Source organism: Ochotona princeps, chromosome 13, assembly GCF_030435755.1.
Source record: "Ochotona princeps isolate mOchPri1 chromosome 13, mOchPri1.hap1, whole genome shotgun sequence".
Lineage (NCBI taxonomy): Eukaryota > Metazoa > Chordata > Mammalia > Lagomorpha > Ochotonidae > Ochotona > Ochotona princeps.
The window spans coordinates 57,293,352-57,319,664 of NC_080844.1; the positions used below are offsets into that span (position 1 = coordinate 57,293,352).

General features: G+C 39.9%; 1 protein-coding gene across 1 annotated transcript in view; it reads left to right on the forward strand.

Moving 5' to 3' along the window:
- Nucleotides 1–18,582, forward strand: part of TRUB1 (TruB pseudouridine synthase family member 1) — a 39,125-nt gene extending 20,543 nt beyond the window's left edge. Inside the window, exons 4-8 of the mRNA XM_058671375.1 lie at nt 2,538–2,619; nt 12,648–12,720; nt 14,124–14,263; nt 17,587–17,643; nt 18,317–18,582. Coding sequence (XP_058527358.1) covers nt 2,538–2,619; nt 12,648–12,720; nt 14,124–14,263; nt 17,587–17,643; nt 18,317–18,576 — 612 coding nt within the window. The 3' untranslated portion in view covers nt 18,577–18,582. The remainder of the gene's footprint in view (nt 1–2,537; nt 2,620–12,647; nt 12,721–14,123; nt 14,264–17,586; nt 17,644–18,316) is intronic.
- The last annotated feature ends 7,731 nt before the right edge of the window (nt 18,583–26,313 follow it).

Genomic DNA, 26,313 nt, shown 5'->3' on the forward strand with positions numbered 1-26,313 from the left:
GTATTATTGCTCTTAAAATGCTAATGGAATGTGTGTGTGGATATTAGTGTGTTCAAACATTTTTCAGTTTTAATTTCTAGTGCAATAAATATCAACAGATAAGAGTTTTGTAGTAAGTTTTAAGTGTCTGTAGCTGTTGTGAAACTAAAGTGTCTGAGAATTTCTGGTTTAAATGCTATACTCTGAAAGAATCCAGCATGTAGCTAGATGCAGTGTAACTGAAGGATTGTGATACAAGATTGAAGATACACTGGATGTCAAAACCATAGTGACATGCAAAGAATTACACGTGCAGGAACTGTCCATTGGTGAGTGTAAATCTACCAGGGACTTTATTTTAAATTACTGCTGTGTTGTCATCTAGTAAGAAGCGCAACGAAACAATACACAATCCTTACTAAGAGAGTTTATGATTTGGAAAGGCAATAATCAAAAATAAAGTATGTTTAGAATAATAGTGAGTGCCTGTAATCTATAGGTAATTATCTACCAAGCAGTTTGGAATAAGAAACCATTTAGGTAAACCATTGGGAACAACCGTTATTGTCTGTTATCACCATTACAGTGATTACCTTCTGCAGTAATTGTCTTTATTGATACCTTCCCTTGTTACACAGTAACCTCTTAGAGGCTAGATACTTTAGTATGTGTCTCAGAAGTACTTAGGAGAGTACTTTGTAAATTCATAGTAACATGATTGAGTGTGTAGATATCATGCTGGTCTTCATTCTTTATATGGAGGGCATTTATGTTGGAAGGGTGCAGGTGGGAGTAAAAGCTAGGATGGATTCCCATGGTGGCACTGAGAGATGACTAAGGTCTGGTCCTTAAGGAAGAAAGGGAAAGCCAGGCTAGGAAAGTTCCTTGTGCCGAGCCCAGAATGGGCATCCTGTTAGTGTCCTGGTTCAGTATTGTTACATAGCTCAACAGTGCACATATATTTAAAGCACACTGTGCAAGTCATATTGTGGTTTTCTTAGGCAGCCAGACTTTTTGTTTTATTGATATTATTATTATTTGAAAGGCAGAGTTAGAGAAGAAGAGACATAGAAAGAGATTTTCATCTTCAGGGTCAGTCCTCAAATGGCCACCATGGCCAGAGCTGGGTCAGGCTGAAGCCAGGGGCCAGGAGCTTTCTCCAGGTCTGTTGTGGATGACAGGAGTTCAAGGACTTGGAACATTTTTTGCTGCTTCCCCATGCGCACCAGCAGGGAACTGGATCTGAGTAGAACAGGTGTGACATTAACAGGTGCCCTTATGAGATGCTGGCACTGTAGGTGCTGGCTTAGCCAACAGTACCACAATAGCATCCCATATGGGCACTGGTTCCAACCCTCGTTGCTTCAGTATTGATGATCCATTTCCTGCTGATGTGCCTGGGAAAGCAGCAAAAGATGGTCCAGGGGCTTCGGCCTGTGCCACTCACGTGGACAAACCTATCAAAAAGCTCCTGGCTCCTGGCTTCAACCTTGCCCAGGCCCGGGTTGTTGTGGCCATTTGGTGAGTGAACCAGCAAATTAAGAGTTTTCTCTCTGTGTCTCCTTTTGCTCTGTAACTCTGCCTTTCAAAAAATAAAAATAGCCTGAGCTATATCGCGTGAAGATTATTTCATCAAAGACTACTAGTTTGCTATGAAGTGTCAGATGTTTATGGGATTTTGCAGCTTTAATATTTTTCTCACTTTTTGTTTCAAGTCCTTCTACTAACATAATGTTTTTTGTTAATAAGCTTAAATCTCAGTAATTTGACTTTTCCTTGAAAAATGTTCACATATGAAATCCAGTGGAAATAATAATCCTTGCACTTTTCTTACTATGTCATGGCATACACTAAATGAAGATGGAAGTTGGCTAGTGTAAAGTAAGCTCTATGACCTGTAGTGCCCTCAGTCCTCGGTAAAGCCGGGATGACAGATGGGCCATGCTTTGAGGGGATTTGTTTTTCCTTTCAGAGAGCTTAAATATCAATTTTTGTTTATTAAGAAAAAGCACGTATATAACAGTTAAGTACGTTCCCTCTGCTATATGAGTTTACCTCATTTCTACCTGTTAGCTTTTAATTAAGCACATGATCTAGTTGCTAAGATTTGCCTTAGTATTTCATAGAAGTAAAAAATTATCTCATTTAAAATTCATTTTAATTGTGTATAGGAAATTACTGAATGTTGTGATTGCCACATCAAGGTGTATGGTACCACTCTCGTGTGTATCTGGAAATTTTTCTTTAAAAATGAGATAATCTAGAATAAAAATGGTTTTCAGAATTTGTTTTGTTAATAAACCATAATTATTAACAAAATCAAGTTTGTTGTTTTTTCTCATGCTAGCTGCCATGGGAAGTTTGTGATTATCCACTTATACCATGTCTCCCATGTATCAAAAACCGATAGATATATTTGTCTTTATTTTGTCTCATGGTGATTGTAAAGTTTCCAATAAACTTGTAAAGTTCTGCATAAACTTTGAAAGGAGTGTGACTTTCTTTTGTTTTGTTTTTTAACTCTGTGGCCCATCTCTCTTCCGTTTCTCTTCCTCTAGCGGTATATTGCTGTTGGAGAACTGGGGAGGGCCACTGACACCCTGGATTCTACAGGGAAAGTAACAGAAGAAAAACCTTACGGTATGAAGTTCATGTACCATTGTCCTTGTCTAAAGAAAGTTTCTGTGAATGCTTAATTTTAATTTCAGTCTTTTACCCAAACATGCTTATTACATTGTTGCTTGTGTGGTAGGAGTTTATAAGTAAATATTTATAACTTTTTCTTGCAAGAATTTTAATGTTCAAAATTGTTTTTCTAGTAACCCCCTTGCCCCAAATATTTTGTAACTGAGATTTAGGGTGTTTTCCCTAATAAGAGAAAAACCAAAGGTACACACTAGACTTTACCTGTTTCTTGTGCCTCACCCTGCCTGTTTGTATCTATATAAGCAAGTAATATATGTATGTAATATATGTATGTGTGTATGTATTATTATTGCATATACTATATATTATATGTGTATACACACATACATATATTATATATTGTATATATATTATATGTGTATATACACACATACACATATAATATATGTAATACATATATAATATATGCAATACTTATATATATATATGTATATATATAAAGGCACGAAACCTGGCTGTTCCAGCCATTTGGGGAGCAAACCAACAAATAGAAGATCTGTCTCTTCCCTCTCTTTCACATAAGTAAATTTTTAAAATATGTATTAATGAATATATAAATCCATTTGCCAGTTTACTGCCCCCAAATGGCTGAAGCAGTCAGGGACCAGGTCAAAGCCGGAGTCGAGAATTCCATCCTAGTCTCTTCCTTAGGTGCAGGGACCCTGAACGTGGGCGTTTTCTTTTGCCTTCCCAGGCGCATTGGCAGGGAACTGGGTGAGGAGCAGAGCAGCTGGGACTCCAGCCCATGAGAGAGGTTTGCCCTGCAGTGGCAGCTGAAGTTGCCGTGTCACAGTACTGGTTGTTTTTAAACAATTACTTCTCAGCTGTTGAAGTAAATGTGCCTGGTTAGTGCTTTAAAACTCATGATTGTTTTATGCTTTTGGGGATAAAAAAAAATCTGAAGGAGGAAAAGCTGTATGGAAGCAAAGCAGAAGTCACTGGGGCCCACCTCCATTTTCTACCATTCACCACCTTAAGAAAGGATACAGACATGAAATGGTCTCCTAGCAACTCTGACAGCGCTTATGCTATTTATAATGCAGCAGTTGCAGTTTTGTAAGTCAGTTCACCTGCATTATTTTGTCACAATTGTGAATTATTTGTTGGCTTTCCGGTTCTTCCCCATGGTTAATGTCATCTCTTTGTAATTTAGCTGTAGGCAGTCGAGCATCTGGCCTCCCTGTGTTTTTGTGTTTTGTCATCATATATTGCACATTGTCCCAATAGTGAAACCAAATCTTTTTCTTGTTCATAATAGCTTCACTTCCCCTGTTAACTTGTCCAGTTGTAATAGCTTAGAATCTTGCTCAGTTAATCAAGCAATATAATCGAAAAAAATCGATTAGTTCAAGTCTTTGAAAAAATAGCTGTTGAATTATACTTGAAGTTATTAGTAGATAATAATAGACCCTCACTTAATTGAAACCCAATTATGACTAGAAGACTTTTAAAGATTTATTTATTTGTTTATTTTAAAGATTTATTTATTTGTTTATTTTTTTGAGAGACAGAGTGACGAAAGATCTTCCATCCGCTGGCTCACATCAGTGAATGCTCGCAACGGTCAGGACTGGGCCAGGCTAAAATCAGGAGCCTAGAACTCAGTCTAGTTCTTCCTTGTAGGTGGCAGGGAGCCCTGCTTCTGGAGTCACTAGTTGCTGCTTCCCGGGCTGTACGCTATCAGGAAGCTGTAATTGGAAGCCAGGACTCAAACCAGGCAGCCTAAGCAACATCTTGAGCGGCATGGTCCAATATTTCCCCTTTTGACCAGAATTTAATATGCCACCTTTGCTATCCCAACATAAAATCATGAAGAAATAAAATTTTTAACGCAGGGATACACTGCTGTTTGCAAGCACAAATATTACCACACTGAAAGTCTTCATAAAATAGCCTTGTTAACACTTATACATAAATTACTTTGAATGCTGTGAGTGCAAATGCAGACTGTGACATGTAGATGGAAATTCAGAAAATGGGACAAAAATAATTTGAGTTTAAATGTATGATAGCATTGAAATCCAGTTTGGATAATTATAAACAGGCTTTTCATCTCCTTAAATATCCAAATGTCAGGCGGCACACAGGACAATTCTCCGTTTTGTTCCATGATCCTGCACATTGCAGGACATGGAACATGCCTGGTCCTCACCCACTATGAGCTGCTGGAACTGCCACCCCATCCAATCACGGAAATAACCAAAAACGCAGTTTGTAACTGACCCATGGAGACCAGCTGACTCTGGATTATCAAGTCAACTTCCGGTCAGAGGCTACTGGAAGCTCTCAGGTCATTCTGTCTTATCTTTACAAATACTATTTTTAGCTATTGTTTCAGCTTGTTAACTTGGAGGAGTGAGGAGATGAGTCCATGGCTTCAGTGGAGTCACAGTTCGTATTAACAGGACCTTTCTCTTTACTGTCATAACACCCTGCTATTCCTGAGCAGCGTTCTTCACTGTTTGCAAGCATGCACTAGCATGTTAATCCCTCAAGTGCAGGACTGAGACCGTATCTTCCTGTGTTCTTGGTGTAACACATGCCATACAGAATAAAGTGGTTAGTGCATGAGTTAGGCCTGCTGGAAGATGACTGCAGGCGAAACCTAGGAAGGACAGAGCCTTTCTTCTTCTCCTTCCTCACCTGTGCTTGGGCGCCGAGTCCCCAGTAGCATGGCTGGTGTCCCTGGGGATGCCACCTTCAGTGTGCTCCACTGACTTCAGGACACTCACACTGTGGCTTTCCAGAGCAAGATGTAGACCAAGCCTCCGATCAGGCCCGCCTGGAATCACTTTTCTGTCCTTCCTGAGGCAAAAAGTGTGAGAGGGAAGAGCTGACTCAAGCCTATTGTCTGCTGTAAAGAGCACCATCCTTTAGTTCCGAGGTGGTCAGTTCGTTCCCAAGGTTTTCCCAAACACCAGTAGCTGAGGTGTCTACCAGGAGTGCCTCCTCTTGGGTTGTGTGTGGTTTGTCTGTGCTTGCTTCAGGGGCTCATCTTGGAGAAAGCTGAAAGGTGAATTGGCTCTCGAATTGAGATTTAAATAAATTGCCCCACACCATAGTGAGACTAATGTGAAGTGGGGGTAGCGATCTTCAAATAGTGTTGATTGTTAATGTTTAAACTTTTCTGTAAAGTATTTCACAGATAAAAGCAAGTAGAGGGCCCGGCGGCGTGGTCTAGCGGCTAAAGTCCTCGCCTTGAAAGCCCCGGGATCCCATATGGGCGCCGGTTCTAATCCCGGCAGCTCCACTTCCCATCCAGCTCCCTGCTTGTGGCCTGGGAAAGCAGTTGAGGACGGCCCAATGCATTGGGACCCTGCACCCGTGTGGGAGACCCGGAAGAGGTTCCAGGTTCCCGGCATCGGATCGGCGCGCACCGGCCCGTTGCGGCTCACTTGGGGAGTGAAACATCGGACGGAAGATCTTCCTCTCTATCTCTCCTCCTCTGTGTATATCTGGCTGTAATAAAATGAATAAATCTTTGAAAAAAAAAAGATACTAAGTTGAATAATGTACATGATGCTTTCTTTAAAAAAAAAAAAAAGAAAAGCAAGTAGAAATTAAATGTACAGTTCAATGAGTTGTCATAGAGCAGAGTTAACCACCCAGTCCAGAAAGAGCATATTCCCTGAAATCCTTCTACCCCATTCCTGTCACTACTGTGCCCTTCAACGAAGATAGCTTCTTGTCCAACTCCCACCATGACGGTGTCAGTTCTCACCACAGTATAATTTTGCTAATTTTTTAACTTTATGTGAAGATATTAAATAGTATGTATCCTTTTGCGTGTACATTCTTCCTCTTACATTTGCAAGGTTCATTCATGTTTGCATACATTAATATTTGAATTTTATATATAGTGTGCCACTGTGCGAATAAATACACACACATACCCCCTACACACCGACACACATGTTGAAATTTCATACACAAATACTCTGTTGGTGGACACGGGTTGTACCTAGTTTGGTGCTTTGTGAATAAAGCTGCAAAGTTTATTTTTCACCTATTTTGTAGACCTGTGTATTCATCTCTTTTGAGTGTATATTTAAGAAGAGTCACTGGGTCATCAAGCAGGTGTGTATTTAATTGTGATGGAAATCCTAAATTTTCTGAAGTGGTTGTGTCACTTTGTGTTTCTACCAGCGATGTGTCAGTTCCACATGTCTACATCCTTAGCCACACATCAACTTAGGAGTGTTTTTAATATTGGCCTTTCTCATGAGTAGTGTAGTGGTGTTTGATTTTATGTGTTGTGACTCATTTAGCTGTCAGCTTTTGAGTTCTGACTTGGTGTCTTGCCTGCTTTTTTTCTTTCCCTATTGAGTTGTGTTTTCCTTAGTGATTATAAGCTCGGTTATGTATGTCTGTGGTTATGTGCCTTGGGCATTCTTGCTTTGAGGTTGCCTTTTTCCTCTCCTAAATTGTGTCTTTTGAAATATAGACAGCTTGTGACCCACTGGAATACACTTGGCTCGGGTTGGGGCAGACCAGGCTGAGTCGGTTCACGTCATCCACTGGCAAGCCCAAGTGCTGAAACTGTGTGGGGGCCTGGCCGTGTTTGGTTGCGATAAAAAAAAAAAAAAAAAAAAAAAAAAAAACAAAAAACAGTACAAAACACAAAATGCCAAGGTGAAATGGCCTGTGCTAGCAGGGAATGCAACACCCGACCAGCACTCCTCCCACTGGTTTAGGTGAGGGACAAGAGTGTGATGGGCAGAGCCGGGGAGAGATGCGATACTCATTGGTTCCAATAGAGGTCGGGGCTCAGAAGAGAACCAACCCAGGGGTTAAAACCATCAGCTGATCGGAGTGATGGATGGTGGCGGGCACTGTGCTTACTAGTAGTACATGTAGGAGCCTGGACTGGGAATGCCTCAAAGTTTTTTTTAGGGGGATTCCCCTGAACAAAATGGAGGAATCAAAGCATTAATCAAAAAAAGATGGAAAATGGAGTAGATGAATCAACCACCTCAGCTTTATGCTTGCAGCGGAAAACTGGACAAGGGGAAACCCTAAGACGGACTATGTCAATCAGTGGACTCTGCACCAGCCTCATCATACCTGGACTGTTGCTGATGATATGTTGGTGCTTCTAATTGATCGAGGTGACGCTCTGCTGGCTCTGCCTACAAACCTGAGAGGGCCTCCCTAAGAGGCGGTTGAACTTGAACTGGACAAGTGGGATGCTGGACTCTGTATGGTGTAAACTTTTAATTAGGGAATCTCAACGGAACTTGAGCTGTGGTTATGCATCAAGGTGAAGGAATTCATGATGGGGGAAGGGTTTGGGGTGAAGGGGGGGGAATCCCAGTACCTATGAAATTGTGTCATGTAATGCAATGTAATTAATGAATAAATGAATATTTAAAAAAAAAAAAAAAAAAAAAAAAAGAAATATAGACAGCTTATCAAGTCTTTTATGGAATCTCCCCGAAAGCATGAAGGCGTTTTCCTATATTCTAGAAACTGGATTTTAATTTTTAAAAATGATTTGTTTCTTTGACAGAGTGATGCCGGGCAGGGTGGGGAGAAACACAGAGAGAGAGAGAGAGAGAGATCGACCTTCCGTCTGCTGAGTTGCTCTCCAAATGGCTGTAGTAGCTGACACAGATCCAGGCTGAATTCAGGACCCTACAACTCTATCCAGGTCTCCCACACCATTGGCAGAAACCATGTACTTGTATTATTATCTACTGATTTCTCAGATGCATTATCAGGAAGCTGGAGTGTAAGCGACGCAGCTGAAACTTGAATCAGCAAATGGCATGCTGGTGTCGCAAGCAGCAGTTTGGCCTGATATGCCACAGCACTGGATTGAGTGTTCAAATGAAAGAACAAAACCCAGAACAAGAGAGAGACAGAGACTGAGAGAAAGAGAACAAGAGAACAAGAGGCACACACACACAGAGGTCTTCCAAACACTGTTTTACTCCCCAGATGACTGCGACAGCAAGGTTTGGGCCAGGCCAGAGCCAGGAGCTCCATCCTGACCATGGGTGGCATGGACCTAAGCTTGGGCATCCTCTGCGGCTACTCAGGCTCGTTATAGGAATGCTGAATTTGAGGTCGAGCAGCCAGGTCCCAAACTGGCACCCTCATATCATATCACAGGTGGTAGCTTAACACACTGTGCTACAACTCTGCCTCCTAAAAGCTTTTGCTGCTTTTCCTTTGGCTTTGTATGTGCAAGCTTCCATTTGCTTCTCCTACAGGATTATTCTATTATCTTAGCATTGCTTGCTTTGTCACAGATCAAATGCCATTTAGGAATAGGTTAGTTTGGAATCTGTTTTGTTATGTTGGTCAGTTTATCCTTATGTTAACACCAAACTATCTTAATTGCTATAGTTTTAGGCTGAATCTTAATACCTAAAAGAATACCTTCAAAGAATTGCACTTTCTACTTTATTCTTAAATAGTCTAGATACAGTTATTTGCTTATTTATTAATTTGAAAGAGTGACAGAGAAGAGGGGAAGAGAGGTCTGTCTACTGGTTTAGCTGTCTGAGTGGCTGCAGTAGCCAGGGCAAGGCCAGGCCACAGCCAGGACCCAGGATCCCCATCCTGGTCTGCTACTTGGTGGGAAGGGTCGTAGTACTTTGGTCATTATCTGCTGCCTTCCGAGGTGCGTTAAGAGGAAGCTGGATTGGCAGCAGAGTAGCTGGTGTCCTAACCAGCAGCTCAATTCACTGTTGTATACCATCAGCTTCTTAAAATTTATTTGGGAGGCAGAAACACTCAAAAATAGCATTCCCATGCCCGGGTTCATTCCTCAGGTGCCCACAGTGGCCCATGGCCGTCACGCCTGCCTACCAAGAGCTGCACTGCTGGGAGACTGGAGTCAGGACCTAGAGCTGGGGTTGGAACTCGGGCCGTCCAGTGTGGGACTTGACACCTTAGCTGCTAGGCCAAACACATGCTGCTCCGCTCCCTCCCCCTCCACATTTGTGTAGAATTTTTTCCTGTAGAGTTTTTTTTCCCTAGCTTTCTGATAACAGTGAAGTTGCCTTCTATTTCTAATTTTCTTTTTTTTTTTTTATCATGAGCAGACATTGAATTCTATAAATTTTAAAATCTGTTTTTTTCCTTATGCAAATAGCAGAATAACATTTTGGGAATAAATCCAACTTGACTGTTACGCTATTCTTTATATAAATTGTTAAGTTTGGTTTACCAATACCGAGTTGAGGGCTTTCGCATCAGTGTTAATGGGTGAGATTGCCCTGTGTTTATTTTCTTTCTATTAATGTCCTTGAGACATTTTGATGTCAAGATTCTGCTGACTTCATATATTGAGTTGTGAGTATTATCTTTTTTTCCCCCTACTCTGGCAAAATTTGTGTTTGACTTTTTTTTTAATGTTTGATAGAATTTATTGACAGATATGTGTTGTGAAGTTTTCTTTGTTAGGAAGGTTTTATTTGGGAATTGGTTTTCTTGCTAGCTTTCTTACTGGATTTTCTGAGGGCCTATTGAGTATCCCAGGTGTTCAGTCTAATTTCCTTATTCTGAATGGTTAAGATTCCAAACATCTCGCAGCCATGTAAGAGCTTTTGTAGTAATTCCTTCGTTAATTTTGTGAAAACTCACTGTATAAATGTATGACTTAGAATTTATTCAGTCTCAGGAGACTCATGAAGTGCTTTCTTTGTGCAATTTTCTGAAATTCCAGCTGCCACTGCTTCTCCGAATGCTGAGCTCTGTTCAGTAATTCAACCATGCTTTGTTTGGCTTTTCCTTCTCTGCCCCACAGTGAGGAGAGCACCTCCAGATGGAGTCAAGGGGGTGGGGCCTACCTGTTTATTTCCCTTCTCTGGGATTATGGTGATCATAAAACTTATCCAGTAGCAGTTATTCTAATATGTCATGCATCATGTTTAGCTCCATCATATTGCTTTTCTCTCTGTAGTTAAGTACCAGTTAACATGTTATAAGTTCACTGAAGAAAAAATCAAATTTAAGCCAATAATTATTTTAAATATATTAAATGCTGGCACATTGTTTATTAATTTACCAAAGAATAATCACCCAATTCTTACAATAATTGCATCACATCTATCTTGTTTTACTGCGTATATTTCTTTTGACAAGCTACTGGATGTACTTATTGTAAAGATTTTGTTGTACATGTCTTTTGCTTTTGAGATTGAGTATTTTTTTTTCTTTAGAATCTCTGTTCTTATATCTGGGGGCAGTTACCATTTGGATTGGGATAATACAGTGTTTCCTGTTTGCCAGCATGGGGCACTGCCTTCTCAAGCACCATAAGCTTCACTTTCATTGTGAAATAACTTGCTCTGTAGGCTTTCCGTCTGGTGAGTCAAACAGCAGAATGGTTGGCCTAGCTGACTTCTAAATCTCCTTCAACCTTGAGATCCTATTATTCTTCAGCAAATTAGATTCAGCAAAAATGACTTGAGTGCCATCTTATTAGTGTATGTTATATAGGAAGAAAAACTGTCTTTGTGGGGCGCAGGATTTCATTGGTAATAACACACACACAAATGCATATTAATTAAAAATTGTGTATGGTTAATTATAGAATGCACAGCATGCATCCTGAGTGCCTGAGAGGTTGAAGCAGACACATTGTGGCAGATAGAATGAGAAGGGTCACATTTGGGCACCGTGTGTGTGTGTGTGTGTGTGTGTGTGTGATAGAGAGAAAGAGAGAGAGAGAAAATGTGAGGAGGTAGAGGCATTGGCAAGCAGGACAAAGCAACACCTATTTGCGGGAATGCCGTGGAGAGCCCAGCCCAGCAGAAGTTGAAAACTGTTATTTTTAAAACGTGGCGGAGTTATGAGCTCTTGCTTTTGTGTTAGCAGTGGCATTTCTTTGAGCAGGAGCCAGCATGGAGTTAGCAGTGGCTGTCTAGATTTGGAAATCTTAGATTTGCATAATGAAGGCATCACCAGTGATTATATTTTAATGTTGCAGTAAGCATTTTTTCATGGAAAAAACCTCGTCCATGTCATGAGCCGCATCTGTTGGAGGAACAGTCTGAACGGAAGAGCCCCCCCCCCCCCCAAGATCTGCATCTTTGGAGCTCTGCTAGGATTTGAAACAAGTCTTGTGTTCTTTAGCTTTTCTGTATTTGAGTTTAATAGATTCTCGTCTTTTGTTTATGTTTAGTTGCTAAGGGTCGAGACCAGTTTGAAATTAAAGCTGTCTTGCTTTGTTCATATTGAAATCTGAGCATAGTATTCCATGCTGTCCTTTAGTATGTATTATGGTGTTAGAACAGTATCTTAAAGCATACTAATGTGTCTTCGTTTAATATTATTCAAGTAAAATCATACACATATGCTAGAAAAAAGAATTTAGGCACATTTCCTAGAAAATGGTGAATGCAGTTAATTTTTTTTCATTGACCAGGAACTCAGCAAATGTTGGAATGTTTCTGGTAGCTTATTACTACATGTAAAAACTAATCTGTAAAGAAGAAAAGCCCAAATATTAAATTTCAGTGTATCATGGTTTTAGTTTTTGAAATTATAGAACTGCAATTTAATATCATTTCATTTGTAAGAGAATCAACCAGAAGCCAAAAACATGAATAAGTGACAGATATTAAAAGCTTTATTCAGATTTGCTAATATAATTGTTTTAAAAGTGCCTAATATACATGCTAAAATCTTTGTTGTGTATATTCTTTTTTTTTTTTTCTTGGTTTGTTTTTGAGGCTGACCAATAATATTCATTTAAAAGAGGGATCAGGATAGCCCGCTATGGTGGCTGAGACACTACTGAAGCCATCACCTCCTGTTTCCCAGGGTACATATTAGCAGAAAACCAGAATTGGGAGTGGAGTCAGGACTAAAACCCAGGCCTTCCAATATAAACCTGCCACCCTGGAAGGATTTTTTAAATGAATTTTCAGAGCTGTTAGTGTTATAAAAACAGCATGTGTACTTCTGGCATTGTTTTGTGATGACTTTTTTATTGTTTACTTTGACAGATAAAATAACACAAGGAGATATGGAAAGCATTTTACAGAAGTTTACTGGGAACATAATGCAAGTACCTCCCCTGTAAGTTCACTTAGAAATTTGAGTAAATTTTTCTTCTCCAATGGTGAATAACATTACTAAAATAAATGGACTCCGCTTTACTATATGGTAAGGCAGATTTTAAATCTAACAACTAATGATCAAATAAAGGTGAGCCTCATTTTTTAGATGCTGTTTATGTATTTTCATCTTGAAATGAAAGGACTTGGAAGGATAGAGATGCTTATAACTACAACAGTCAGGTGCAAGCCAGGAGTCCAGAGCTTTCTCTGCATCTCCCACGTTTGTGGCAGGGGTTCCATCATCTGAGCCATCATCTGTCGCATTCCAAAGTATGCGTTAGCAGGAAGCTGGATTGGAAGCAGGGTAGTCAGGACTAGCCTGCACCCTGACATGGAATGCAGGCATCACGAGTCTCCGCCTACCCCACTACATTACTTTACCATGCTGAGCCTGATTTTAGACAGGCTTTTGGAGCTTCTGACATGCTGAAAGGTAGAGGTGAAACCAAATCCCATCATGTAAAAGCAGGACCCTGTCTCCTTTACCACAAGGTATCCTTGCCTGCCGTTTATTGAAAGGAATTTGCTGATTTTAAGGGAGTGAGTTAGCTGGCCTTGCAGGCTTGTTACAAGTCATTTGCTTCTCCAGTAGATAAGAACATCAGTGGCCAGTGTTGTCCTGGAATGATTGTGTAGGGAAATTGCAGGTCTAGGCAGAACCCAACTGCCACCTTCAAGTGTGACCGACTAGTCTAAGCAAGGTCATGAGCTCCAGCCCGCAGCCGGAAGCTTGTATGTGAGCTGATGGTGCACTTCTCAGCTCTGATTTCAATCTATAAGAATCTTCACCCCTAATTCCTGGGGGAGCCCAGGAGTTAAGCAATAGCTGCCCGGCTCCTTGTTTTGTGCTTTGCAATAAATACCAGCTTTTTTCTACTACTCCAATGTCAGTGATTGGCTTTCTGTGTGTTGGACAAGCAGACCTGGTTCTGGGGTTTGCTTATTAGCTTTTAAGAAACACAATAACTTTTAGACAAAAATGAATATTATTTATATAAAAATTGCTTCAAGGAATTGTAGCAGAGATGATTATGACCAAGACTAAGTTCCTGGTGCACTAAGCACAGAGTGAGAACTAGTGAAGGCAAGATGCAGTCTCCAGGGAGAAGGTTAAATGAGGAATTTGACAGCATAGCTTATTGAGTGCAAGAATGAACTTGCATTTTCTACCAAGGTATTTGGGAATTCTGTCCCTAACAGCATTGTGGAATTAATTGGAAGAAAGACTAGCTCATTTCTTAGAAGGCTTTTCCACTAAACGGATGCTAGTCATTCTTTCCATGTCATAATCTGCAATTAATATTTCTCGATCTCTGTTGTTTTTTTCTTTCTCTTTCCTTCCTTCGATCCCTCTCTTACAAGCTATTCTGCGTTAAAGAAGGATGGACAAAGACTTTCGACTTTGGTGAAGAGAGGAGAAATGGTAGAAGCAAAACCAGCCAGGCCAGTCACTGTGTACGGCATCTCCCTTCAGAAATTCCAACCACCATTCTTCACATTGGGTAAGATGGAGAAATTTGAAATCATCTCTCTTCTAATGTACGTTAAGTTTACAAGTACCCTTAGGACATTGGAGATTTTTTTAAAGAATTTAAGGAAGTTTGGGGTTTGATAACGTATTTAATCCTGTAGCTATCTGGAGGTTCAGAAATGCCTTTCAACTAGGCTGATTTGTGTCATATATTATGTTATCTTCCTGTAAAGTTAGAAATAGTATGGCTAGATCTCTGTTGAGAAGCATTGGTGAGGAACATGTATTTTCAAGGTTTTAAATTTTCTGATATGCCGGAGTCCAGCTCCAGCCGAGAGTTCGGAGCTCGGGAAGGGTATGTGGAGTCGGCGATAAAGAAAGACACAGACACTGACACTTGGTGCGTTCTCACCACAGCCCAAGAAAAAGCTGTCCTTTTTATTTACTCAGACACCTCACAAGCTTCTGCACAAGCAACTAATTGTTCTATTTTTTTACTTTAAGACTAAGGGGGCATGTACAGACATTCGGTCATTCCGTCTGCACTTCAGGGCTAAGCAGGTGTCCCCAGAGATAATTCTTTAAAACACTATTCATATTCTTCAAAGCAAGCCATTATTCATTCTTCAACAGTAGCCATGGAGCGGCAGCCAGGACTCCAAGGCCAAGGCACATGCGATTACCTGCTAATCAGTAGTACATTCCTACCACATTTCTATTTCTACATCTTGCCCATTATTCAATGGGAAAATAGTTTACAAGGGAAAAAATATAATCTAAAAACAAAAATTACAAATATTAAATCCCCCTACAACTATAGACCCTGCAACCCCATAAATAAAACAATAATCAAAAACATTTTTCTTTAATAAAAGCATCCTTAATTCCTCTAGCTAAAAATTATAAAAGCGGCTAAAACAGCTACATTTTCTATGCTCCAAAAAAATTGCAAAAACAGGCTAGCCTATAAAATAACAATAACCATACTTATTGCCATAGCAATTTCAGCTCTCACTCCCATCACTTGCATTTCCGTGGGTCCACTGGGTGCTACCTGACTTGCCAGTCTCTGGAAAGGAGGCAGATCCGCCTCACCTGTGACCTCCTGTCTTCCTGCTGCCTTCTGGCCTTGAACCAGTCATTATTTTAGAGCAGGGCACTCATGCAGTGCTCCCAACACTGATAGATGCTTTTCTTCCCAGTTTTGCTAGTTCTCAGTACATTCGTTTTAGAATTGACCTGAATTAATTTGGGCCTGGCACAATAGCATAACAGCTAAAGTCCTAGCCTTGAACACATCGGGAATCCATATGAGCTCCGGTTCTAATCCTAGCCACCCTGTTTCCCATCCAGCTCCCTACTTGTGGCCTGGGAAAGCAGTCAAGGATGGCCCAAATCTTTGGGACCCTGGACCCTTGTGGGAGACCTGGAATAGGCTCCTGGCTTAGGATTGGCTCCAGCTGTTGCAGTCACCTGGGGAGTGAATGATCAGATGGAAGATCTTCCTCTCTGTCTCTTCTCTCTGTGTATCTGCCTTTCCAATAAAAAAAAATAAATCTTAAAAAAAAAAATCTCACTGACTGGACAGGTTGGAGCTGTAACAAATAAATAGATAGATAAATAAATAAAAATAAAAAAATAGAATTGACATTAATTTGCCCTTTCAAAACAAAGCATTTTTAGTTTTTGGACAAGAAATTCTTAAAACTAGAGTGTTGTTTGTTACTTGCAAATTACAGATGAACATCTTAAAAATATGGAAAACTTAGGAAGACAGAAATGTATTTTTGGACATGTGAAATTTAACTTAGGTTATCAATTTGAGTTGATAATCCATATTTGAAATATATTTAAGAACCCTCAAATCTGTTTCCATTGTTTGGAAATACTTTGGTTTTGCTGACTGCAGAAGGTTGTAGCTGAAGCCTGGAACAGGTATAGAGTTGTGGTGACTCACACACTATAGTTCCTCTTAACCGTCAGGCTCCTTCATGTGATCCTCCCGTTAGTTTGATGGTACTCATTGAACAGGATTCCATTTAGGATTCATTTTCCTTGGGACTAGCATTGTGGCACCGTAGGTTAAGTTGCCTTCTGCAGTGCAAGCATCCTGTGAGTTCAGATCCTGGCCTGGAAAAGCAGTAGAAGAGATGGAGTTCCTACCTCCCGGCTTCAGCCTGGCCCTGGCCCAGTCAGCACAGCCAGTTGGAGAGTAAACCAGTGTGTGGAAACTCTCTTTCTGTTTCTGTCTCTCTATGTCTCCCTACCTTTTTCTTAAGTTTCCTGATTCTGAAATATTTGACAGATGACAAAAAAAAAAAACAAAACAAAAAGCATCGAGAAATGTTTTGCTCCTTTGGATGAATATTCAGGTAGAGCAGGTATTACCGTGAAGCTTAGAAAAACTCAGATTTTATTGAAGTCTTATTATTTTTTTTCGTAATTAGAAAATGTAGAAGAACCAGAAGAGCTCGCTTCTCCCTAAACATCATGCACAAGTGTTAGCACACCTGCATGCCAGTGCTCATATTTTATCTTCAGCAGTGGCCCCCAGCCGTAAGATGATGTGAGGAAAAAAACAGATTTGAAATTCCTAGGTGTTGAATTTTGATTAATTTGCCCTGATGGCTGTATTTGTGCAGTGTGACTGGAGAGAGCTCTAATGTAAAAAGTCCTTTTGTGTGGAAATGCAGAGTCCTTTTCCGAATATCTGGCTGGTGAATACAGATAACCTAGAGTCCTCTCCGCTGACAAACGTGCAGTACCTTGTGGCAAAATGCTGAGAGAGCTACACATCGCAGCTTTGCCATCCTGTAGATTTTGGAAGTCTTTTTAGATATGTACGTTTTAAATTATTTGTTTTTCTATTTAATTAGTTTTTCAGGCATATTTCCAAGAGAACATTGAAATATGTTGAACTCTGTGTTGCATGATATTCCAAACATGATTCTTGTCACCGTGGAAAGAGGTTTTTTGTTGGTTTACTGGTTATATATTTTGAACATACAAATCTAAAAATATTTTCAAAATCTACAGCTCATGCTAATAAAGCTGAGATATCTGACTGTTTAAAATCTATTAAATGAGCAAGACTGAAGTATTAGCCTGGTGTGACTTGCCAGTTAATTTGAAATGTGATCCTGAGTTTCTGCTGTTTTCTCTCAGCACAGTCTGACTTTTCAGTCTTACAAACACATATGCTGTGGGATGAATAATTTATGTTTTAGCGCATAAATATTTTATCACCCGATTGTTTGCATAGTGCATTTTTACATTTGTTTAGGGGCATCATTTCTATGTAAAGTGGATTTCAAAGGAGGTTAGCAATTTACCATTTCACTGTTAACATTCTAGATGTTGAATGTGGAGGAGGCTTTTATATCAGAAGCTTGGTCAATGACATTGGCAAAGGTAAGCATAAAAATGAATTTTGAATCATCATTTAGAGAATAATATTCCGTTTTGATAGAGTTTTTCAGTTTTCTCGCTTTGGAGTTCTGGCCTTAGGAACTGAACTCGCACTGCCTTCAGCTTTGGAAGCTGCTAAGTTGACTGCAGCCCTTATCTGTCTCAGTGTCAGCAGTTCCTGTGGTAGGAAGGAAGAGAGGAGCAGCAAATGGAGACAGGAACAGTGTACCTAAGCAGGCACATTTTGTCAAGTATAAAACATTTTAACCCACAGTAGGGATCAGAAAACAGAAAAAAAAAAAAAAAAAGAGATTTGCCTCTCTAAAAGTTGTTTTCTTTGATATAAACTACTTTTAAAAACAACCAAAACCCCCCTGCAGGCCATGATCTAATAAGCAGCTAGAAATTTATGCTCCTGGCCCTGTTATTACTGGCCTCTGTGACATGGAGCAGGTCCTGCTTCGTCATGTGCAAGGAATAATACTTACCACGCAGAGCTTCAAAATGTGCTCCTTCAGCACCTGTTCATCTCAAGGCTGATGTTCTTACCGTTTTACCTTTGGAGTAGTTTCAAGAGGTTTGATTTGAATTTTTCTGTCATTTGGAAAACTTACAGATTGTGAAATACTACATCACTTACCTTCTGGATTTTTTTTTAAACTTTTTGTTGCTGTAGAACTGTCTTCCTGTGCCAACGTACTAGAGCTGACCCGAACCAAACAGGGGCCATTTACCCTGGAAGAGCACGCCCTTCCTGAAGACAGGTGGACCATTGATGCCATTGCGCGGTCTGTTGAACATTGCTCATCTCTTCTCCCCACAGAGTTGGCCCTTAAAAAACCAAAACCCGAGGAGTCCAGGGCAAAGGTTTTGAGCTGTAAATCCATAACCTTCAGTGACACCAAAGGGAAAGATGATGCAATTAAAACATTTTGACCAGGACCCTCGAGTATCATTGTTTGCACTTGGCATTTGAATTTTGTGTGCAAATGCAGTGACAGGCTGCATGTAAGAGACAAACAGCTACTCCTGACTTTTCATTTTTCCATCAAGAAAGATGTCTATCCTTTACAATTTCCACAGCATGCATTTTGTTTGCTATGTGCTATTAATTGCCTTGCAGTTTTTCAGTTCTTTACTATGGAATATTTTGGGATGTTCTTATGCTGTGAAGTTATGAATGCGATTGGATTCAGGAAAACTTTCTCAACTTGATCTTTCTTCAGTCTTTTTCTATAAAAATGTTGCACAGATCTTCTAATCAAAGAAAAAGGAAATATCAGCTGGCGTTTCTTTGGTTTCATGGTAATGGTATTTTGACATTCTTAAGGCTTCTTGGTACCTCCATTGCACTGAAATTCTCTAAGAATCAGAAAGTATTATTGGAGTCTGCCTTATGTTTTAGAGTGTTTTCTATGCCTAAACCTATTTCATTGATAAGGTTGCACATCTCTGCTCCTAGCTATGTTGATTTAGATCTTTTAAACAAACTTTTATAATAAATATTTTTAAATGAACTAGGTTATTATCATTACCACTGATGATATATAAATAGATACTAAGATTTAATTTAGTTCACTTCTGCTATTAGAGAAGACAGTTCCTATAGTTTTGTATGTGAGAAGCTGTTAGGTATTTTCCTGATAACTTCATTAACTTTTGATCACTTTGTACCATACCACTAAAAGCATAATTTTAACAAAAATTGAAGAATGTATCTTCAATGAAAAAAATCTTTTTGTATTCTTTAGCATCTATTTACATTTCTTTATTGGGCATTAATCCCAATGACATTATTTCTTAGTTATTTGCTCTTTCAGGAGTGCTATTTATAGATCATGAGAGAGCTATCTTGTTTTTCCAGCCAATATCTTCCACTCAAAATATTTAAAAAATACTTATTCTCAAATATTTTCCTCTCAAATAGTGTTCTAAAAGCTCTTATCCCTCGTTTACCATACTTTTAAAATGCAGTCACCTTACAAAATAATAAATTTAATACACAAATGAGTATTTTGTATTTTTGTTGTTGGACAGAAGTATTTTGTATTTTTGTTGTTATACAGACAATATACAAAAATATTCGACTCTTTCTTCAGTTAATCAAATACAGTTCCAGTAGGAAGGCCTAACAAACATTTCATAAAGTTAGAGGTTTTTGAGTTTTTGGATTGCTTTTGTTTTTGAAGATAGTTGGTTGTTGGCAGGTTGATCCTGCACCTGCTGTGCTAGTGTCCCCTTTTGGGTCTGGTTCACGTCCCAGCTGCCCCACTTCCCATCCAGCTCCCTATTTGTGGCCTGGGAGAGTGGCAGAGGATATCTGGGGTCCTTGGGCCCTTCCAGCCATGTGGAAGGCCCAGAAGAGGTTTTTGGCTCCTGCCTTGAACAGGCTCAACCCAGGCCATTGTGGGTCTTTCATGAATGGACCAGTGCATAGAGGAACCCTCTGCCTCTGTCTCCCTCTTTCTGTAGATCTGCCTTTCAAATGAAAGTAAAAGTATATAAAGATGGTTGCTTGAAACTTCAGACTCAGACATTTTACATCTACAGGCTGTGGTGAGTTAATTTGTGGTTAGCCTAAGATAAAGTCAATATTACATCTTTTTTTTTAAATTCATTTTATTATTCTTATTATTTTATAGTACAGTTTCATATTCCCTTATCCCCTCACCAGTTCCCTTCCTCCCCCCCCCCCCAGTTCCTCTATATCATTACTAACATATAGTTCTTCATACTCAGTCATATGTCCATCATTGCGGGCCTGGACAATGGCAGAGAGTCCAGAATCCTATTGTCAAGAAATAGTAAACAGTTTAATTGTAAGTCCATCTTTGTCTGGAAGCAGAAATGCATATCACACTACATCCTCACATCTGAATGTTAGTCTCCATTTCACAGCTATTGTACATCCCCTTAAATGAAAAGTCATGTTTCAAAATCAACAATAGAAAGAAAAGAGGAAATTTACAATGCCATGAAGTTAAATGACATGTTACTAGATATGATAGTCTCCATTATACAACTACTGTACATCCCCTTAAATGAAAAGTCGTTATACAAAATCAACAAATAGAAATTTACAATGCCTGAAGTTAAATGACATGTTACTAGATATGACAGTCTCCATTACACAGCTACTATACATCCCCTTAAATGAAGAGCCACAAAACAAAATCAACAACAGGAAGAAAAAAGAAATTAACAACACCATGTGGTTAAATAACATGCTACTAAATGACTAATGTGTAGCTGAAGAAATGAAAATCAAGAACCTTCTTGAAGAAAATGATGCTACCGTATGATATACGAGTCATTGAATGATTTAATCAGAAGGAAGTGTTTTGAAGAGATGAAACTAACAGAGAATAACAAAACCCATGTGATACAGTTTCCGCTAATCTTTGTTGAAGTGTGTCTCCTCCAGACAATAAGCAGATGGGTTTTGTTTTATAATCCAGTCTACTAATCTATGATGTTTGATTAAGCTTAAGCGATTTACATTCAGAGTTTAATATACATGGGTGTGACGTTGGTCCTGTCATTTTAGGAATGGGTTGTTCATTGGTTTAGTCTTCTGTTGTCATTTTACTGGGATGTTCTTCCCGTTTGCCTTTGGTTTTGGTAGGTGCTATTCCTCTTCTCTGTCAAGAGAACATCTTGAAGTATCATTTGAAGGGCAGGTTTGGAAGAGGCAAATTCTTTTAGCTTTTCTTTACTGTGGAAGAATTTTATTTCCTTTTCAAAGACGAAAGAAAGCTTTGCTGGATATGTTATCCTAGGCTGAAAATTTTTTTCTTTTAGAATCTGGAATATGTCACTCCATTTTCATCTTGCCTGTAGAGTTTCCTGTGAGAGATCTCCTGTGAGCTTAATTGGCATTCCTTTATATGTCAATTGATTTTTTTCACGTGCACATTTAAGGATCTTTTCCTTATGTTCAATTGAAGAGAGCTTGATGATCATATGTCGTGGTGAAGATTGCTTTTGGTCAAGCCTGTTGGGAGTTCTGTGTCCCTCCTGGATCTTGTTTCCCAATTCTTCCTCTAGATTAGGGAAATTTTCCTTTATTATTTCATTAAATACATTTGCAAACTCAGCTTCTCTTTCTGCACCTTCTGGGACTCCCATAACTCTTAGATTTGGCTTCTTAATAGTGTCTTTCAATTTTTGAATACTTTTTTTGGCCTGATCCAGCTCTGCTTCCAGCTTTTTGTTTGCTTCCCTCTGGTGACAGGAAATACCTTCCAATTCTGAGATTCTTTCTTCTGCTTGCTTCATTCTATTTTGGAGACTCTCCACTGTACTCTTAATTTGCTCTACTGTGTTCTTAATTTCTGATATAACAGCCTTGATTTGCTTTATTGCTTCCTTAAATTCTTTGAACTCCTGCATGAGCTTCTCATTGTTGATCAGAATCTTTAAAATGAGTCTTATGGATTCTGTGTGCCCCATTTTCTCGATGTCTTCCTCAGTTAACTCCGAGATTGGCATAGGGTTTTGCTCCCTTGCAGGAGAGTTTTTGGCAATATTCATTGTGCCTTTGTCTCTTCTTTTGCTCTTGATCATTGTACTTCTGGTTAGCAGAGTCTTCTCCTTTTGGCAGGTTTCTAAGCTATGTCACCCACAGAGCTATAATGCGATTTTACTTATTGTGGCTGGTACACAACTTTTCTTGCAGCCACTTGTGCCACAACCTCCAGCAAGTTCCAGGACTGGGTTCTTATGTCAGATTTCCACTGTGGTCTCCACAGCTCCAGCTCTTGGCTCACCACTCACCACCTCCTGTGATACCGTGCTGAGGCTGCACCGTTGTCTCTGCAACCTTTCTCCCACTTCTGGTTGGAGAGGTCCCAGGATTAGAGAGACACCAGGTGTCCTATATAATTAGGTTGTTGGTGGCGCTGACCTTGCTGGAACCTGTTGGACATTAGATCTGGGTGCCACACGGACCTATTTTGACCCGTACGCTGACACAGTCAGTATTATTTTCCTGCGGGACCAGTGCAGTCTCGGACCTCAGCAAGTTCTCGCGAGATCAGCACATGCGCAGTTCACTGTTGTCCCCTGCAGTCCCAAAGCTATTGCCACAGTGCCCAAAATGGCGCGTGCCGTACAACCACTAAGGTTCTTGATTTGCTGGTCGTCAGATCCGAGGGCTATCCCAGACCTGCCCTGAGTGGAACCCATAGAATGCCACGTCGTTGCAGTTCACTGAGACAGAAAAGAGCTCACTACCAACTCAACGCATGCCGAGTCCTCTCCCTCGCCCTTTCCTCCTTACGCAAAATGACACCCAATTCAGCTCTAGGGGGCTGACTGGACTGTGAAATCCACTCTGTTCTCACACTGCCCGTCTGAGATCTGCTGCTCTGGCTCTGCTCCTGGTCAAATCAAACGGACCAGCAGAACGGACATTTTGTCTGGGTTCACCACCCGAGCTCCCAGTGAAAGTCCCTTCCCACCTGGTTCCTGGTGGAGTTCCGGCTGCTGTGGAGTTCAGATCGCCGTGCTGGAGTATCAGTTTCTGCAACACCACACCATTGTGTCCGCTGCTTTCCTGTGTCTGTCAGTCTCCAGGTACCCCTCTGCTGCTGTTCTGTCCTTTCCTATTTCCTGAAATATGTCCTCTCTGCTTCATCCTGGTTAAATGTTTTTCCATCTGTATAAACCTGTCCTTACCCTATTCCGCCATCTTGATTCTCTCAATATTACATCTTTTTATTAACACAGCTTAAGTGACAATATTGAGCCTAGTTATTAGCATGAGATAGAAAAGGAAGCAAGAATTGACATCATGGTGCATTTATATGAAATACCAAATGTGCAAACTCATAAATTGAAAATTTACAATTTTACTTATTCATTTCTATTTTAGAAATGCCTTTATTTATTTTAATTTGAACGTGAAGAGAGAAATAGACAATGCGGTATCTCCCTGCACTGGTTCTAATGGCCAGGGTAGGTTTGGGTAGGAGCTCGGTTCAGCTCCTCCCAGGTGGGTGGCAGGAAGCCAGGTACTGTGGCTGTCACCTCCCCGAGTGTTCATTAGCAGGAATTCTCAAGTTGACAATGGAGCCAGGACTCAAACCAGGCAATCCAGTGTGAGATGCTGGTGTTCCACCTGGTGTCTTAAACCCTGTGCCAAACGCCTGCCCATCCTAGTTTGTTTCTAGTGCTCTGCAGTTTGTGTCAACCAAGGGGGCAGTGGCTCCTGCCTTTTGGAATGACACTTGTTACATCATTATTTGCCAGCTTAAGCCCACCTAGAGAAACACTTAGTTCTAACAACACAGATGATATTTCTGCTGTGTTTCTCAGCTGTAAATTAATGTGTACAATTTACAAATGGAGAAGAGAGTGTTTCAAAAGAAAAGTAACATTTTGAAATAATAGCCAGGATTTTTTTTTTATTGAAAACGCTGAAGAAAATTTCTTTCAAGTGGAAATTATGCAATTCCCACCATCCTAATGCATCCTAATCCACCTAAGCGTTTTAGTTTTTTATTACTCTTTTCCTTCTTTTTGTTTACATAATTGAAGTCTTAAAGCAGCTATCCTTCTTAGTGGGCTAGTTTTCATTTGATATTACCTATTTGTATTTAGGTTTTTTTTAAAGTCTATTTTTATTTATTTGAATAACACAGTTACAGAGAGAAAGAGATTCATTCTCCATTTGCTAGTTCACTCTCCAAATGGCTGCTTTGGCTAGGGCTGTGCCAGATGGAAGCCAGCAGCTGGGAGCTTCATCCTTGCCTCCCGTGTCAGTAACAGGGGCCCCAGGAGTCCAGGCTTTTGGGTTGGAAACAGTGTTCTTATCTCCCGCACTGCAGTGCTGGCTCCTGTATTTAGTTTTGGTAAGTGGTGATCATATTACTTACTTGTAACCTACTTTAACTATTTCCTATTACTTTATATTTAAGTTGCTTTCATTTACATGAGGATAAATACTTGAGAAATGGGATTAAAACAACATACACAGTTATATGACTTTTGTTTGTCTTACTACATTCCCCAAGAGTTTTAAGTTTACAGTGTGACTATGTGAGTAGGGATTTTAGATGCTGTTGCTAATTTAGTAAGTAAAAAAAGAGAGAGAGAGAGATCAAGGTTTTTATTATTTGCTTTTGATGATTTCTCTGTATACTCTGTTCACTTATATAGATAAATATCTTAATGGTTTTTTATATTTTTGCTTGAGTTATTTATGTAGTAAATGATAGAAACATTCTGATGGCTACCTTTCTTATAATTTTAGTTTTTGTTTTCATTTTACTAGCTAACTTTGCTAATTGTAATTATTTTGTGCCTCTCATTGTCAGATGATGTGTGGATATGAATAGCTAAAATTTATTGAAATTAAAAGATGCTCTGATAGATTCAAGATTTATTTATAAAACATGGTACTTTTCTCCTAATAGTCAGTTGTTTAAGTAGCAACTGTTTTTTTAAAGCATTAAAGAACTAAATGTGCTTATCTGTTTCCGTCCTTAAGCTTCATGATGCAATAATATTGTTTTCCTTACAAACAAAGATAAGTTGTTTATAAGATAAATCCTGAGGACCTAGAATTTGCCGATCACTTCACTTGGATGTCTTAAAAACTAGTTTTCTGTATTCTGAGAAATATTTTTTCCTTAACTTTAAAGTTGTCAAAAGTGGTCAAAAGTGGTAGCTAAGCCACGGCACCCACTGGTATGTGTGAATCGCTAGTGGAGTGACTAGGCTGGGCTGCAGCACCCATCAGTTCATGTGAGATATTGGGCTAAGGTGGAACTGACCAAGCTGCACCCATCAGTGTGTGCATTGGCTGATGCAAGTGACACACTGCACCTGAGCCTGTACTAGCTGGTGCGCAGAAGACTCAAGTCCTAGGTCACCCCAGGCGATGTTTCCTTGGGAACTCTCCGACTGGAGTCACCGGACTCAGACCCGGCCACAGAGAAAAATCACAGGATGTGTGGTCTTACCTTGTGCATGTATCGGGCCACCTTTGTTTCTGATGCCTGTGTAGTAGCACACGGGAGACCGGACACCCAGCTTATCTAGGCCAGCAGAGGATGTCAACTGCCTGTCAAAGGACAGAAAGCTGAAAAAGTTGGACAACTTTCCTGGCCAAGCTTTGCAGAATGTTCCTGGGCCTGTGGCTGCACTAAGATGGACTTTGTCAACCAGTAGACTTTGGAAAGATTTTCTAACCCTGGAGCCACAAAACTGACGATTCAGGGTTATCAAGAGCACTCAAGAAACACCCTCAGAATACTCTTTTCCACATTGGATTCTGGGGCATTATCAAAGGACCCTCCCTCTTCCCTGGGTGCTTATGTGGTTTGACAGCAAGCAGTGGCCCTCTCCCTTTTCTCCCCTGCAGAAAAAGAGACAAAAAAAAAACCACCCTGAAACATGTCTCACCCATCTTCCTTCACACCTGACCTTCCCCTCCCTGGTCAGAGGCCCACATGGATATGTATCACTCTCAACTGTGTAAACAATATTAAAAATTAAAAAAAAATTTAGAAAGTAGTCATAGAAGTTTATTTATATACCTAAAGCCCATGTGCATTGAAACAATAGGAAATTGCTCTCCGTGAATTAGAAATTATGAAATGTGAACAAGAGCTCAACTTCCTTATAGATCTTTTCTTCTTAAATACTGGAGTTTATACAAGCTGCTGA